The sequence below is a fragment of the Pectinophora gossypiella genome, chromosome 7 (assembly GCF_024362695.1).
Source record: "Pectinophora gossypiella chromosome 7, ilPecGoss1.1, whole genome shotgun sequence".
NCBI classification, from domain to species: domain Eukaryota; kingdom Metazoa; phylum Arthropoda; class Insecta; order Lepidoptera; family Gelechiidae; genus Pectinophora; species Pectinophora gossypiella.
In genome coordinates, this window is record NC_065410.1 from 1,259,509 (window position 1) to 1,277,227 (window position 17,719).

Genomic DNA, 17,719 nt, shown 5'->3' on the forward strand with positions numbered 1-17,719 from the left:
TTTGGGGTGTAAGGTTCCTAATGGCTGTGAGGGCTGGTTATCTGAGGCGAAGGCTGAGAATGAAACGTCCAGAAGTAGGCACAATTCACTGAATTTAATTAAATTCGTACAAAAAAGTGTTCACATCACAGTAGTTGAATGGAGAGCAAGCACGGAAGGGAAGTGACAAAAGTGTTGTCACACTAAAAAATATAAATTTAATGTTGGGGATGCCAACATGCTGCGGCCACAAAAGAAAGCTTTAGTTACGAGCAAAGTACTTTTATACAAAACAATTAGTACAAAAAACCAAAATTCTAATGACTTTAAACATTATACAAACAATTCAAAGCCAAACTAAACTTTATGGCAAAGCAAAAGCTAGCATATTAAAAACAGGTTTGTTATTGACTATAAATTACTTTACATAACAATATTATAGTGACAAACGCTAGTGGCTTTGAACAAACACAAATCTATCAAACAAACTAAACATTTTATGAATGAAATTTAGAATGTTAATTTATTAACTTGATAATGTTTGTGGTCGCATATAAAACGATATAAAAGAAAATCTAGTAACATTTATGCCTACAAATGGTTATTATGACAAAGAAGTTGTACATTTGTAAAACATAAGATTACATTTTTTAAAGAAAATGTTAAATGACAGCATTCAAGCATGTAAGATACAAAAAATAATTATCAGTAAGTATGGATGTACCTATTGACATAACATACAACATTGTCCTAGTTAAACTTTAGTTACTTAACTATTTAAAAACTTTTACACCTAATCATCACAAAAGAAAAGGATCAATTTGACACAGTCATGCACTAAAGAAAACTTTACACATACTCATTACAAAATAGAAGGAATATGTCCAAATTGACTTAATAAACATAACATAATGTCCTTATCATAACATACCTACAATAGGTGGCTTAATAAACTTAATATCTAGTAAATAGAAATGCAGGAACGTCTACACTTAGATATTAAACATAAACATGTTTCCAATAAAAGAAAAATATATGTAGTACCTACTGACATCTGCACTTGACAGTACATACTAATTATTATTAATTAAAAAGACATAACGCAGCGAGTACGCCTGCACCTCGGGAGCACGAAAATGGTATACATTACCCAGCCTAACACTTTAGAAAACAAGGTATAATAATGTGTATACTACAAGGAAAAATGTCTACATTGTAAATAAGAAAGTAAATTGTATAATGATTAAATAAGTTACATTATGGACTTTATTTAATTGGTAATACACATACGCGAGTTATAGATCTCGTATGGGTATTCCCATTAGCTGTTTTAACTTCTACCGCACGAACAATATTATCAGAGCCAGGAAACAACTTAGTCACCCTTGCCATAGGCCAATACAAAGGGGGTGAATTGCTTTCACTGAGTATTACAAGAGAACCTACTTCTATATTAGGCATTACGTCTGTCCACTTTGGACGTGATTGTAAAATATTCAAATAATGTCTATTCCAAACTTTCCAGAAACATTGTTGCATACTAGTACATATTCTCCAGAACTTGAGTCTGTTCTGAGGTATGTCTGTTACATCTTGCTCTGGATAGGAATTTAAAGCTGTTCCAATCAGGAAGTGGCCTGGTGTTAAATAAGAATAGTCATTAACATCATTTGATAACGGAATTAAAGGCCTGCTGTTTAGAATAGCTTCAATTTTACATAGTACAGTATGTAACTGTTCATAGGTTAACAATGCCTTCTGAACGACTCTTTTCATGTGGTGTTTCACACTTTTAACACCAGCTTCCCAAAGACCACCAAAAATGGGTGAATAGCAAGGAATAAAATGAAAATGTATGCCTTTTTGAGATGCATATCCTTGTACCTGTGATTGGTGGGCTTTGGAAGTCTGTAACTTATAAAAGTCATCAAGTTTGGTTTTTGCACATTTAAAAGTGGATGCATTGTCACAGTATACGTCTGTAGGAAGGCCTCGACGGGAAATGAAGCGGTCAAAACAGGCAAGAAATGATTCTGTTTTTATATCAGAGAGCAATTCTAAGTGTACTGCTTTTGTAACGAAGCAGACTATGACACAAATATAGCCTGTTGATACGACAGACCGACGTATCGTTGATTGTTTGACGCTTATCGGGCCAGCAAAGTCAATACCGATTTTCTGAAATGGACGACATGCATTCACTCTGTCATGTGGTAAAGAACCCATCAGTTGTTGAGATACATTCTTTTTTAATTTCCAACATACAATACACTTGTGTATGACCTTTTTGATTTCACGAATACCGTTAAGCAGCCAGTATTTTTGATTCATTGATGAAAGAACAAGTCGTTGTCCCGCGTGAAGGTTTTTCTCATGCTCGCTTCTAATAATTAACTCTGTTACTCGGGAACCTTTAGGCAGGACAATGGGGTGTTTTTGAGAATAAGGAATATTGGCGTTATGCAATCGGCCACCTACCCTTATTAAACCACTGTCATCAATGAATGGATACAAGGCCTTAATATTACCCTTTACAGTATTATTACATTTTAAAGAATATAATTCCTCTTTCATAAACTTTTGTTGTTCATATCTTAATATTAAATTTAATGAGCTATTTAATTCAGAACTAGATATGAAATTATGTTTTATTTTATCAGTTTTTGTGCGTGTGTTACTACAGAAACGTAAAATGTAAGCAAGAACCCTTTGCATTCTATTTATATCTGAATATTTATCAAGAAAATCAAGGTTTATGTCTGCCTTATCAGAGAGAGTACAAACCATTGCACTAGAGAACTCAGAGCTCCTTCTCACCTCGGGTAGACCGTCGGCCGTGTACTGCTCTTGTTGGGGAGCAACATACTTACTGTCATGGAGGAATAAAGGTGCTGTCCACCACAACTGGTTGCTCTCGAGCTCATGGGGTAGGACGCCTCGGCTCAGGCAGTCGGCAGGATTCTCGTGCGTGTTTACATATGCCCATGTATACTTACTGGTGAGCTGGGAGATCTCCTTTACCCTGTTTGCTACATAAGTATTTAATTTAGCAGCATTAGTCTGTATCCAAGCCAGAACAATCTGTGAGTCGGAGTATAATACAACATTGTTAATGGTCTTTTTTAATGAGAGTGTATCATGCACTCTGGTGATAAGCTTCGCAAGCAGCAGTGCGGCATTGAGCTCCAGTCGCGGCACGGTGAGACTCTGTTTGATGGGGTTGACGCGAGACTTCGAACAGAGTAAAGAAACATTCACATTACCTGTTGAGTCAACCACACGCAGATACACACAGCAGCCGTAAGCAGCGGAACTCGAGGCATCGGCGAAACCTATCAGTTGCAGACATGTTGCATTTTGTAAGCAGACATAACGATTGAAACTCATGGGAGCCATAATTGAAAGACTTTCATAAAACTCACGCCATAGCTTTCTTAAATCATCGTTAAGTATGGAGTCCCATTCAAGACGTGCTTCCCAAAGCTTTTGCATAATGACCTTAGCACTTACAACGAGCGGGCCCGCCAAGCCTAGCGGATCAAAGAACTTACTTATAAAGCTGAGCACTTCCCGCTTAGTGTCAGGTATATTAGTGCCTGTATTAGGCGCAGAAAGGGTTAGTGTATCAGACTTAATGTCATAATTAACACCTAACGTTTTCATACATAAATTAGTTTTTTCTAAGTCAATAGAGTCGAAATACTGTTTGTCTGTCGGTATGTCGTGCAAAGCCTCAACTCTATTAGAAGACCACTTATGTAGCTGGAAGCCTCCCAGGTCCAGAAGCTTGCAAAGTTGCTCTTTCGACTCTATCAATGCGTCTAAGGAATCATTGGTAGCTAAAATGTCATCTACATAAGTTTGATTCTTTAGAATGGATGATGCTAATGGAAAATCCTCTGCATATCGATCAGCTAATTCTATTAAGCAACGAGTGGCTAAATACGACGAGCTTTTTAGCCCATAGGTAACGGTATTTAGCTGAATACATTCAACATTGTTGTCTGGCGAGTCACGCCAGAGAATGTTTTGCAATGGGCGATACTTTTCATTAAGACTAACTGCCCTAAACATGTGTTTAATATCAGTGACAAATACATATTGTTCGAATCGAAATAGAATTAAAATGTCGAACAATTCTTTCTGTACTACAGGACCATTTAAAAGCAAATTATTAAGTGACACTTTTTTATTTGTTTTCATTGAAGCGTCAAATACAGCCCTGCATTTAGTACTTTTCTTATCCATTCTTACTACAGGATGGTGGGGCAAAAAATAAACTGGATCTGAATTTAAATCATATTGTGCAATGTCAATTTTAGATCCATGTCCCAACTCTAAATATTCATGAATGAAATCTTTATATAATTTCAATAAAACTGGATCTTTATGCAGCCTATTTTCCAAATTATGAAATCTCTTTAATGCAAGGTACAAGGAATCTCCCAGAGTATCATTGACAGAGTCGAGAGGCAACTTTAATGGTAAGGCAACTTCAAATTGGTTGTTAGTTAATTGTACATTCTCTTGAAACATTTGCTCACATGCTTCGTGCTCTGACACTTTTTCTGTGAATACCTGAGGCACATCTTCAGTCTTCCAGAATAGTGACATAGTGTCGTTAAGATCAGAATCACACGTAGTACAAAACAATGATACCACCTTCTTGATTGACTTTGAGGGGTGAGCAGGAAGGCTGGGGAGGTTACCCGCTATGACATGGCCAAACTGAGTGCTGAGTAGTGTTGGTGTAGGTGCAGACTGTGACGCATTAGGTGCTGAAGGTGCAGGCGACTGGATGGAGACAGGCTCATGTTGCAGTAACACCTGGAAAAATATGTCAGCTCCTATTAATATATGTATGTTACTCGGCTCATGAAAGTCTTTGTCAGCAAGGACAACATCGGGGGGCAGTATAAAATTGCTCATGTCAACCTTCTGCTGGGGCAACTTGGATGTGATCCTGTCTAGAATGTAACAAGACACTTGTATATTAAAGTTTCGTACAAGAGAATGTATTTGAAGTGGCACATACTGATTTACATTACTGACAGTATTGCCAATACCTATAACACCTGACTTCTGTGTTTTTGTTTGTAACTGCAGTAATTGTACAAGCTCAGCAGTTACAAATGATACTTGGGCACCACTGTCAAGAAGTGCTTTGACATGCACTTCTGTACCATCTTGTGCATAGAGCTTTACTCTAGCTGTAGGTAGGAGTACCTGTGTAGAAGAATTTGACAGCAGAGTGACTGGAGTAGGTGCTTTGTCCTCATGCAGTAGTGTGTTGTGCTTTTGCTTGCAAATGGAGCACTTGAAGAAGTACCGGCATGGTCTCTTTGGATGACAGGTAAGACAGATCTTGCATATATTATGTTTTGTTGTGAATGTGTGTCTGTCTGTAACATTCAGAAGTTTAAATTGGGCACAAGTAAATAATTTATGTGCAGACTTACAGAGTAAGCATGATGGTTGCGGCTTGGTCATCACGGGGTCTGCAGCTGGACGCTGGTCCTTCACAGCTGGAGGCTGATCCTTCACAGCTGGAGGCTGGCTCTTCACTGCTGCAGCTACCATCCTCGCCGGTGCTGTCTGCTTCTCATGGAGTGAAGAAGGCCGCTCTGAGTTCTCAAGTGCTAATGCACGTTTTTCTAGAAAGGTTATGAGACATTGAACGGTTGGTGTATCGACACTCCGCACCAATTGAAACTCCCTATTACATAAGAAATCTAGTTTCCGTAGTAACACACACAAAATGATTGGGTCCCACTCTTGTACATTACAATTTAAATTTTTTAAAGCAGCTAACTGTTGTTTTACAATTGAAATAAACTGTCTAATATGATGAGCAGTTGACTTTGAAACTTGTGGGATATCCAATAACATAGATATATGCTCATTTCTGATTTTATATTCATTGTTGTACCTGTCATTCAATATTTGTAAACTTTCAGCATAACTTTCACTGACCATAGGCAACATTTTAATCAAATCTAATGGTTCACCCCGCAGAAAAGTTCTCAGATAATAAAGTTTCTGTATTTCTTGCAAATGAATGTTGTCATGCACCATAGAATTGAAAAGGCACATGAAGGTTCTATAATCTGAGTACTTTCCCGTAAAAGGTGGCACTGTAATTTCAGGTAACTTAGTTGGCACATAATGACGAGAACTATTTTGACTTTGACTTTCGTTAGACAAAGAAAGTGAGGTTAATTGTTTAATAATCGTTAACGTGTGCAAGTATTTACTTTCGACAACGTCTGAATCCTCTTTATCACTGGGATCAAAACCCATAATCTGAAAATTACATTCTTCATAACGGCTGAACAAATTACGAAGTCGTTCTTCTTTAACAAGAAGGGCCTCCCGTGTCAACTGAGGTTCAGAAGTTGTGTCTTTTAATTGATTGTATAATTTAGTAATTGAACTTTTGAGTGAGCCTCTTTGCCTGTTTAAGGTGGATATATGGTCAATTTGTTTACCTGATGACAAATCCGTTTCCATTTTGCAAGATGTAACGCAGCTTTTTCTAGCACAACACAATAATATGTAAAAACTAGTTACGTAGATCTTAAAAATATTACTAGATCTAATTATAATTAGTCTCTGAAAAAATATTTTATTACGACGTGGCACGAAACAAGGTGAGCAATCGACGCGAAGAAGAAACAAGATGGCGATTGGGCGTCGGCCGGAAGTCGTCGGCGGCAGGCGCGAGCGCGGGTGTTCAACGATGCACGCAGAATTTCGCGACCTCTTGAATTCTTGATTACGTCCCTAAACCACATATGTTTATGGTCGAGATTACCTTCTTGCTTGATTGATGTCGTGTCACGTAGAAATGTTCTATGCGTAGAATGTAAAAATGATGACGCAATAGAAAATAAAATGGATGACTCCCGTTGGAAAAAAAAGTTTTCTTGCAGCTCACTGACTGAATGTAAATTTATGGCACTTCACGCCGCTTCTTCACGTGGCGAATCACGTCGGTTGTCCTTGGCGTATGGTTTAACTGCTCAAGGAGTTACTCGTACGAGATTTTTTAACTGCACACGTAACACACACTGCGGTTGGCTTCGTTTCTTCGTCCTTTTCCTCAGTCTTTTCGAAGGACCAATGTCACGGTTACTCGAAGGACCAATGTTAGGTTACTCGAAGGACCAATGTTAGGTTTGGGGTGTAAGGTTCCTAATGGCTGTGAGGGCTGGTTATCTGAGGCGAAGGCTGAGAATGAAACGTCCAGAAGTAGGCACAATTCACTGAATTTAATTAAATTCGTACAAAAAAGTGTTCACATCACAGTAGTTGAATGGAGAGCAAGCACGGAAGGGAAGTGACAAAAGTGTTGTCACACTAAAAAATATAAATTTAATGTTGGGGATGCCAACACTATTATAGTCACAGAAAAATAAAAATAAAAACTCAAAGCTCAAATGTAGGTAAAGTAAATTATGACAGAAAAAAATCTTGATAAATTGCTATAAAATGTGGAGCAACATGGAGTGTATCTCGCTTAAAGGATGAATAACGGAAAAGAAATGAAACTAGTTGGAAAAAGGCAGTTTTGATTGAAAATAAGTTTTTCTACGTTTTCTTCTTTCTGGCCTTTAGGGAACAAATATAACACTATGATTTTGCAGTTAAACGCTGTGTAAAGGGTTATAGAGTTAAAATATAACCAAAAAACCACGTTGTTTTGTCAAAATTTAAGAACAATCAACAGCAGAAAAAAAAAAGAAAAAACATAAAAATATCCTCATTGGGTATCAAAAGTGATAGCGTAGTGACAAATAACTGTAATGTCATCTTGGATGATATTGACTATGAAAATGACGAAAATGTCAAAATTGATGCAGTTGTTAATTGGTATTAAAATATGAAAGGCGCTGAGCTTAATAATGCTTTAAATACCTTTCTTTATAACACAACTTTCATTAAGTACCTAAAAGTATAATTTTATATACTTACATCTGATCTCTTTTCGTCGACCAAAGGAAAGCAAACTATAAGTATGAAGGTACTCAGCCTAAAGTGAATACATTCTTTAACAAAAACCTGTAAAAAATCTATGAATAATCTTCCTACACAATTAAAAATTTACAATTCTACATTTCTTAAATAAACGTTCCTGTCATTACATTTTCAAAATATATATCTAACAGAAAGTGATGATCATTCTTAATTTGCAACTACAAAATTATCCTGATCATCTATCTAAAACCGACATCCATGTCGCATCGCTTTCTCTGCTCGACGACTAATACGAAAAGCGATGTCACTGGACGGTTTCAAATTAGACAGCGGCGTGTAGGCTAAGAGGGCGCCTGCTCAGTCCAATGTGGTGTTCCAATCGTATGCCCTCGGACAAAGGCGACGCGGCCCGAAGCGGGCTACAGCTGTTTAATGTTTGTGAACCGAGACATTGCCAATCGATTCTCGTTTCAACTGACGTAACGTGTGTCTTTGCAACCCTAATAGTGCGTACTTGCATCGGTTTCCTTCCTCTACAATTTGAATTCAAACAATAGAACTATTGCATTAGTTATTCATTTGTTAGCATTGTCTAACTAGATTTGTTTTTGTATTAATTATTTACACCCTATTATTGTTATTGATAAGTTTGTCGAAGTTAGCGATTTTCTTTGTTCACTAAATTATTGATTTATGCTTGATTAAATATTGTTCAATTTGTTGCGAACTATTAGTAAGTAGAACTTCATTTATTTCTCTCATCGTTTGATTTGAAACGTGCCTTTTATGTCTTGAAAAAACATTTTAGTTTGCTTGACATAGTAACTAGATTTGGATCTCTAGTTCTAAATCACTGGCCATTTGATGCTAGTTGGAAAATAAAACCACAAAGCGATTAAAGTTCAAGCCACCAAATCATTGTTACGAGTCGGTGCAAACTCGGTACAAGCGTATTGCCAACAGGGGCTTCGGTGCATTCTTAGTACACCCGCACTCGCGTAGAAAGAGACGGGTATATCTCTCCCCTTGCTTCCCTCACATCGATTTCGGTAGACTTTCCTTCTTGCTCTACCCCAATGTACCTTTCACTCACTGCGGATGTTTGGCTATAGAATATAAGCTGTCCTATTTTAGAATTAAGTTTCGTTGCAACTCGTTTCCAGTTAAAAATAAATTGTGTTGAATTTTTGAATGGGTCTTCTAATGCTTCTATGCAGGCGTGAGTATTTCTGGTTGGGATTTAGGTATCCTTAATAAATTTTGTGTTTGTTTGACGTAATTCTTTAATTAGATTTTGGCAATGTGAACCCTGATTTATTATCGGGAAGGAAACATTTCTCTAAAGACAACTTCAAGCAAAACGTTGAGCACAAAATTGGTTAGGTGTAAAATAATACTAACATAATATTTTCAACCTTGCACGAACGTAGCAACGCAATTATTTTTCTCTGCTGAGAAAATATGAGGTGGAACAATAAATTGCCTTTTCCATCTGCGTCGGAAAATATAGAATTAAAATCGTAATGAAAAATACAATGCATATACTTACTTAAGTAAATATAAGAAACTACATTTGTACACTTTGGATGGCATTACTACTGGGCCAGACAAAAACTTTTTTTTAGCGTAACTACTTACAGATTTGTCGCAAATGACTTTAACTACTTGGCTAGACAAATGGGGAGCGCTGAGAGCTCTCACCCGGTAGCCAGACAAAAGGGAAGCTAGAGTGATATACACATTTACTAGGTAAGCAAACGCGTTCCATAATCTCATTTGGTAGTAACGTAAAATAGAACAACCTAACCTAATAGGTATTCAGTTTAAAAGAACAAAATGGTATAACGATGATAATGTAATTATAGTTCATAATCACATAAACTCTACCTAACGGGGCATGTACGGTCACGAGCATTAATATGTATACACTTTGGTACCACGTCACATTAACTTTTTTGACAAATTGAATTGTAAGTCTCACTAAATGTCAAATATGTTTCTGTGTAAAATACATGTCAAATACATTATATTGCTCATGACTGTACATACTTCACTTTTTTCGATGTGACTTATTGTTTATTTGCCTTGAATGTCTAAGGCCCTTTGTCGACGTTTTTCTTGCTACTTTTCCTCGGCTGCAAGTTGAGAAGCTGCAGTAGTTTTAGGCGGAGAGGATGTAGGAACAAAAAAAATACGATTTCGGTTTTGTGAGTTGAGTCAGTTTGTCAAGTGACACGTTCCAATATGATGGAGGTAAAAGCTACCATCTAATCGATTTTGAATAAGGAATCTCCTTTTATTAAAAAAAACAACGTAGTAGCTTGGAAGAATGCTTGAACTCTTGTCGCAACTCAAATCCAGCACGCGCCTAAGCGCTACGCGCAATGACTTTCGAAATTGTTTTCAAATTCAAGTTTGAATCTTAAATGATTATAAAATGAAGGAAAACATCGTGCGGAAACCCAACAAAATATACCCGACAAATTTTTAGAGGTATGTAACTTAATCGTAATTGGGCTGGGTTTCCCTTCTGGTTCGAAGTTCGAACGTCAGATAGGCAGTCCCTTCTGTAAAAAACCACAACTGTGTTAGATGGACCCTGTGAAAAACGGTATAACGCTGGGGATATCATAAAATCTCCTTTTCTTGTTTTTAGTTTATTCCTTTGATCGCCCAAATCGAGAAACATAAAAGGTGGTTATGTATGTATGAATGTAAGTATGTGTGATTGTATGTATGAATGTATGCATGTGTAAAATAAAGTATAAACAATGCGAACGACCGGGTGGAAAACTCCGTTTATTAAACCCGATGCATTTCTGCATTAGTCATTCGCTTCCGCAAAGTTTACAAAGAACTGAGGAATTGTTATAATTTATGTATTGTGATGACGACTGATGAGTTATTGTTCATGATTAATATCAATATCAACATTTACAAGATAAATTGCAATCGCTTATTGTTGTAAAGATGTTGCAGCTTTTAGAAACTTATAAATCTTACTTATAAAAAGAGCTCTGTACACAGCAATTTTTAACAAAAAGTTATTTGACGACTGAACATAAGGTCACGACTATATCACAATTGGGGTAGTCAGAGGTACATCCATCGCAAGATGAACTTACTTGTTATGTTTCTGATGATTGTATAATAGGATAGACAGAGTCGTTATGGTACTGCCATAAGGCATCTATAATCGGACGATTGTCAACTCCGGAGCTCAGTTACGATATTGAAGTTACAATTCCGAAACTCAATGAGTTTTCTGCGATAAATTGAGTGTTCGATAATTAGTTTTCCGGCATGTAGTCATTCGGGATCACGTAGTTTCGGCCTCCGGAGTTATGATATTGGTAATAATCAATTCCGGAGTTGAAATAAAGGACAAAAATCTACGGAACTCCGGAGTTCCGAAACTCCGACTCTTCGGATTGGATACCCTAAGTAGGCATAAACGGAGAGGTACGGAAATACTTCACTGCGTGTAACTAGATCTGATAAACTTAAAACTAGTTTACAGACTTAGTATACTTACAACTTAGTTTATTCCGTGTAAAATCTAAGATGGTAATCGCTAAAATTATAGGTTGAAAAGTCCAGCGTGTAAATGTTCGGCAGCGGGTGCGCGGAAATAAATAGAAAAACTAAGGAATATCACTTATACTAAAAATATATACAAGGAAAAAGAAAATACATAAAAGAAAAGCAAAAAGAAAATAAACTTAAAAACTAAGCGACCGATCTTGGAGACAGCGAAAATTGGAAGAGAAAGAAATAAAAGACAGTCAAACCATATAGAAGAATAAAACAGTAATTCTTATAAACTAAGGAGATTGTATATAATTATCAAAAAATATAAAATCTATATAAAAATGTCCGTGCGTCATTAACACAGCGTGTGTTGGAGCTAAAATTATTTTATGTTGTAAGCTATTACATAGTAGAAATTCAGAAGAAGTAAGTATAAGTATAATATGTTTAAGTCCATGATATAGGGGGGCAAGCCTATTGCCATTAAACGGGCACAAATCCTGGAAAATACGTGGTATCAATTATCTGTTATCCAAATATAAATTCAATCAAATTCAAGCTGGGATTCAGACATATAACCGAGGAATTGGTTTTGTGGGGTTTTTATTGTAACAAAATTTTCTGTAAGTATTTTTTTTTTTGAAAAATAAACCTTTTACTTTTTTTTTACTTTATTGGCACAATAAGATTCTTCTAGAAAAAAAATATACAAATAAATAAAAAAGTATAATCTACACAGAATCAGAATGATAACATAAAGATAGAAATCCAATAAATGTTAAAAATATTATCATTATGTTATTGTAGCATCATTTTTTAGATTGAAAACATAAAAAAATAAACCTGTTCCAAAATATATCAACAACAAAAAATAAAAAAACTCTGTAAGTAGGTAATAGTTACCATCCAGCTCCGGGCCTCTTTTATTTTTTATTTTATGCAAATATAAAATACAATTTAATTTATTTGCTTAAACATGAGTAATATACCTACAGTTGTCAGTGTTCACATTAAACGTTCTTTATATTTGCCTGGCAGTGTTCAAATCTACAAACATTACAAATAAAAAATAAACAATAAATTAATAAAAAATAAAAATTAAATTCAACTATCGTACAATTCGTCTGAACTTTGCTTGGCTGTCAAATACTTAATTCCACGTTCATCCCTGGCTTATTTTTTATATGTAAGGTGGTAATTATCTATGCATGCATTATGAAAATTATAATTACAATTAGAGCAACGTATGCTTTAATTAAATCGGAACTAAAACCTGCTTAAACCCACAACTGGGGCAATATAAGAGCATAAACTAATTATACTCTCAGCAGCAGCTGAAACTAATGACCGTGATTCTAATGACAGAGAAAGGAAAACACAACTACTGAATAGTCGAATACAGGCACTTATCAGTAAAAACTGCCTGCCTGAGTTAATAATAATATAAGTTTTTTTTTTATAAACTGACATTCAATCTCCAAATTTATAGATTCAGGAAGTTATACCGATCGCTACTCCAACAAACGTCGCCCACACTTTGACTGCACCAGACACTGAAACTGTATACCAATCATCATCAGCCCCTTAACGTCCCCACTGCTGGGGCACGAGCCTTCCCTATGGATGGATAGGGAGATCGGGCCTTAAACCATCACGCGGGCCCAGTGCGGATTGATGGTTATTAACGACTGTTAATGCAGCCGGGACCAACGGCTTAACGTGCCTTCCGAAGCACGGAGGAGCTCGAGATGGAAACTTTTTTTTATGGTCACCCATCCTATGACCGGCCTCTGCGAAACTTGCTTAACTTCAACAATCGCAGACCGAGCGCGTTTACCGCTGCGCCACCGGGCTCCTCGATAAAAATATATTTAATAATAGATTCCTAAGTTGCAAGTAATAGCATTAAAACTACTTACTACTTAGTTCCTCTTGTAATGTACCTCTTACTACCCCATTTCGGATATAATCGTGAGTTTATATTGTGTTTTCATCATCACATATTTAACAGCCACACTCTTGTCGGTGTAGCATTCTCCATTCTTGTCTATAGAAGGCCAATTCTTTTACTTCCATACGTATAAAACACGACGTTCATCTTCTCTGTTCCATGTAAGCTCTGCTTGGTCTTCCCGTTCCTTTGTTTTAAGTTCCAAACTTATCATGACCTGAACCATCCCTCAAAGTTTTCGTTACGTTGTCACTAACACCCTGTATATATGCTGTTTATGTAATTATGCTAGGGCAACCGTTACAGTATAAACCGGGTCAAGAAATGTCCGAAAAAACCGGGTAAAGTTTAGACCGGGTTGCGAAGCGAACGATTTATTCCTGGTAACTGGAGGTCAATGACCGGACGCCATTAATAACGGGAACTATTCAAGCCTCCAGTCGGCGCAGGGTAAAATCAATGATATAGGCAAAGCAGGGTAAGGAATGAAACTATGGTGAATTTAGAAAAAAAACATAAGGAGTTTCGCTTAGGTAAAGTAAAGTAGGTAGTTATTTTTTTTTTGCATGTGACGTATTGCTTGCCTCAACTGGCATTAACGACTTGGCCGGACAAATGGGGAGCTCTCACCCGATTCAAAATTTGAGGAGGCCTAAGGTTGCCCAGTTAAACGCACACCTCGGCTCAGGGCGTCGTCTGACAAGATTATATTTGCAATAACTTATATCGACTCTAGTATGTGAATAGTGCCGAATGAGGGAATATCGTCGACCACGTCAACAGGGTCCGTTTCGAACAAACACTACACATTGGCATTATCGTACACACGCATCTGTGTGTGTGAGGTCTGACGCCATACGATTCAAATTTAAACAAAGTTCGAGGGGGTGAGGTAAACCTAGTTCAGACGCTGGTGGGGAGCGGAGAGTTGGCGTTCTATACGTAGTATTATCCCTGTAGTAAAATCCTGGAAACCACGTGCGTGATTTTATCTTTCCCAAAATGAATTTTAAGTTCAAGGTCAAATTCAGTAGTTCAGAGTCGGAATTCGAACCCATGACATTAAGATGGAAGTCACACGTTTCCCGGACAGGGTTATCAGAAATCAGAATCGTTTATTCAACGTAATTATCATGGATAAACTTGTTGAAGGTCAATGTAACATTTTTGAATTTACGTCATTTCGCAAGGTGTTATGGCTGAAGAGAAGAAATGACAAGAAACTACTTACTTACGTGTTGTTGCTCTGTCCACCAAGTAGAGATGTCGGTCAAACGAAAAAGCGCTCTATTTAAAAATATTGACCTGTAAAAATCAACTCTATAGTGAAGCATATCGACCGCAAACCCTAAACCGCACATGTAACATCGTATTTTCACGAAACAGCAAAACAAACTGAACCGTGGCTTATTTGACCCAAATAACGTATTAACCGCAACTCTTTGTTTCTAGTCGCTATCAAATTGTTGACGTATTACGTACATATTATAATCATAGCAACTGATAGAGATACCACAGCTGCGCGTTTGGATCGTTATGTTGAAATGAGATGACATCGAAGGGTAGCTCGGTGAGTGTGCGCAGGAACTTCACGAGTTATTTCCAAGCACCTCATTCCATCTACGGACACCTAGATGTGCCCCGCATTTCATCCTTACATTCTGGATATACTACTAATCCGCACTAAACGTTTTGCCTCTTCCTTTTTGATGCGAACAGTGTCTGCCAACAGGTAGATGCGGCTTCCGAATACATCCCACTTAGGGACGGTACGGAAAATTATCGGCGTCGAAGGACGTAATATACGATCCCGACGACCTGATTACTCCAGCCATACAGGCGGCCAATCAGCTCGCGACACCAAACACTTCAGGACCCAGATACCGACCCCGCCGGCGCGGTCGACGATTTCCCTCAATCAGCGTTTATCGCTATCGACCTACTAGGGTAGATTAATTCTTTCAAATGTTTTTCCGCTCAGACGACGCCCTGAGCCGAGGTTCGCGCCCAACTGGGCACCCTCAGACCTGTTGTCTTAAACTTTGTACTGGGTGAGAGCCTTCAGCAGTCCCCATTTGTCCGGCCAAGTAGTTAATGCCATCTGCAGCAAATCTACAATAAGTAAAAAAAAACAGTTTTTGTATTGTATTGATGAATTTGACGCAATTAATTATCAACAAACACCCAGTTTTGGAGATGATAGCGTGATGAGTACGCGTATGACGCACTACGCACCAGTAATAACCTTTGATCCGGCGTGTTGATGATTCTTTAGTGCAAATTAGGGTTGGATTGTTTAAAAAAACTATAACTTTAAAAAGTCACGCCCGTAAATGCTTAGTGGGCAGATGGAAGAACTAAAATTAACCTAACACACATACACACTCTTGATACTAAGTCTGAAGTTATTGTAAAGAACAGCGTTTCAGTCAAAATTTTCATTCGCGTTCTTTCATTTCATTACTTATATTCGCGTTTCCGAGAAAAACGCTCTGGAAAGAAAGACAGGCAACAAAGTGATTCTATAAAGATTCCTTTTTAGGATTCCGAACCTCAAAAGGATTTGTCTTAAGCACTGATGAGCACTCTCCCTAGGTCGTAGGTATTCAGCGTCTGATGATGAGCAGGTGGTCATAGTATAGGAACTCAACATTAAAATGACGCACAACCCCCGAATTTGGACTAGTTTGATTTGTCTTGATGAGCAATCTGGTCCTAGGTGGTTGCTGGTGGCATTCTGGGTCTGATAATGACCAGATGGCAATTTATGTGGAACCCTCGGTAAGCGAGTCAGATTCGCACTTGATCGGATTTTTCCCTTTTGAGGTACCTACGGAACCATACAAGTAACAAGAAACTAAAAATAGGTCACATATAAAAATACATATTCATAACTCACTGATACTAATAACTGTAATGTTCACAAAACTTATTTGTTTACAATACTTATACGTCAAAGGATTTAGTTTAAAAATATTTTTTAACAGCAATTATGAACGAAAGGTCAGTAACTTTACAATAAAATAAAGAATAATGACGTTACGTAAGTAATAGATATATAATAGACCTAAAATGATACCCGTATAAATCTACTCCTGCGATTTATGCGTGTGGACTTCGGTTAGAGCGCAGTAACGTTTTAGTCGATTTTTGACAGATTCTACTTTCGACATCATATTGCAGATTCTATCAAACGTACAATCTGTCAAACGAAGAATCTATTAAGAACCACGCTCTTGTCGGTGTAGCATTCTCCATGCTACTTTTTAGGGAAAAATAGAACAGTGGTTTCTCCTCTTGTCTTCCGCCCCGCAGTACTCTGTCTAACGCGAGTATGATGGCGCCCAGAGTAGTCTATTTCAAACCCGTACTAGGACTCCTGTCCTCCGCCTCTGAATAGTACTGACAGTTACTGCTGCCCTCTGTCAGGTTCCAGGTTACAGTCCCTGAGACGCGCCCCTTCCGTCCTGCATTGCTGAATCGATGGCTCCCATCTTTGCACCCCGGTGGTGTCATGGGCACGCGGAATAATACCCTTGACACTACCTGTGGTGCCATGGGCACGGAATAATACCCTTGACACTACCGGTGGTGCCATGGGCACGGAATAATAGCCTTGACACTACCGGTGGTGCCATCGGGTAGTGTCAAGGGTCCGCGGGGCTCCGCCTCTGCAACCGTTGAGATCTTCACCCGTATCTCTGAGCAATTTGTGGTGTTGCCGTTCTATACGTAGTAGTTATTCCTTTCGCATTTATTTAGCATGGATGTATGTATAGATATCCCAACTCTTTTCTCTGTCTAAATGTTTTCAAAGTGAAACATAAATGTTGTCTTGAATCCAATACAATGATTATGTTTTCGTTAGTGTTTCAAAACATGAGTAAGTATAATATTGTTACGATTGTATTGTGTACGTTTGTATACGCAGTAGTATTTCTTTGCTTATGTAATACTTACTGTATGTGTTTACTTGTGAACTATCAACGTAATAATAGTTTTATTATCTAATTAATGCTTCATCATCATCATCAGCCCGTTAACGTCCCCACTGCTGGGACACGGGCCTTCCCTATGGATGGATAGGGAGATCGGACCTTAAACCATCACGCGGGCCCAGTGCGGATTGATGGTTATTAAGGACTGCTAATGCAGTCGGGACCAACGGCTTAACGTGCCTTCCGAAGCACGAAGGAGCTCGAGATGAAAACTTTTTTTGTGGTCACCAATCCTATGACCGGCCTTTGCGAAAGTTACTTAACTTCAACAATCGCAGACCGA

At 37.8% G+C, this 17,719-nt stretch overlaps 2 protein-coding genes across 3 annotated transcripts in view; one reads left to right on the forward strand and one right to left on the reverse strand.

Moving 5' to 3' along the window:
- Positions 1 to 17,719, forward strand: part of LOC126368174 (GRIP and coiled-coil domain-containing protein 1) — a 235,441-nt gene that overhangs the window by 158,251 nt on the left and 59,471 nt on the right. The window lies entirely within an intron of this gene.
- Positions 74 to 7,366, reverse strand: LOC126368207 (uncharacterized). Of its 2 annotated transcripts, XR_007566553.1 has the most exons (3): positions 6,468 to 7,366; positions 5,439 to 5,633; positions 74 to 4,806 (listed from the first exon to the last, which is right to left on the reverse strand). XR_007566553.1 is itself a non-coding variant. In XM_050012105.1 (2 exons), exons 1-2 carry the CDS (start codon positions 6,487 to 6,489, stop codon positions 4,790 to 4,792), a joined length of 1,068 nt encoding a protein of 355 aa, XP_049868062.1. In that variant the 5' UTR covers positions 6,490 to 7,365; the 3' UTR covers positions 74 to 4,789. The 2 variants fall into 2 exon arrangements, 1 of the variants encoding a protein (XP_049868062.1); XM_050012105.1 differs by having other exon boundaries at positions 5,439 to 7,365.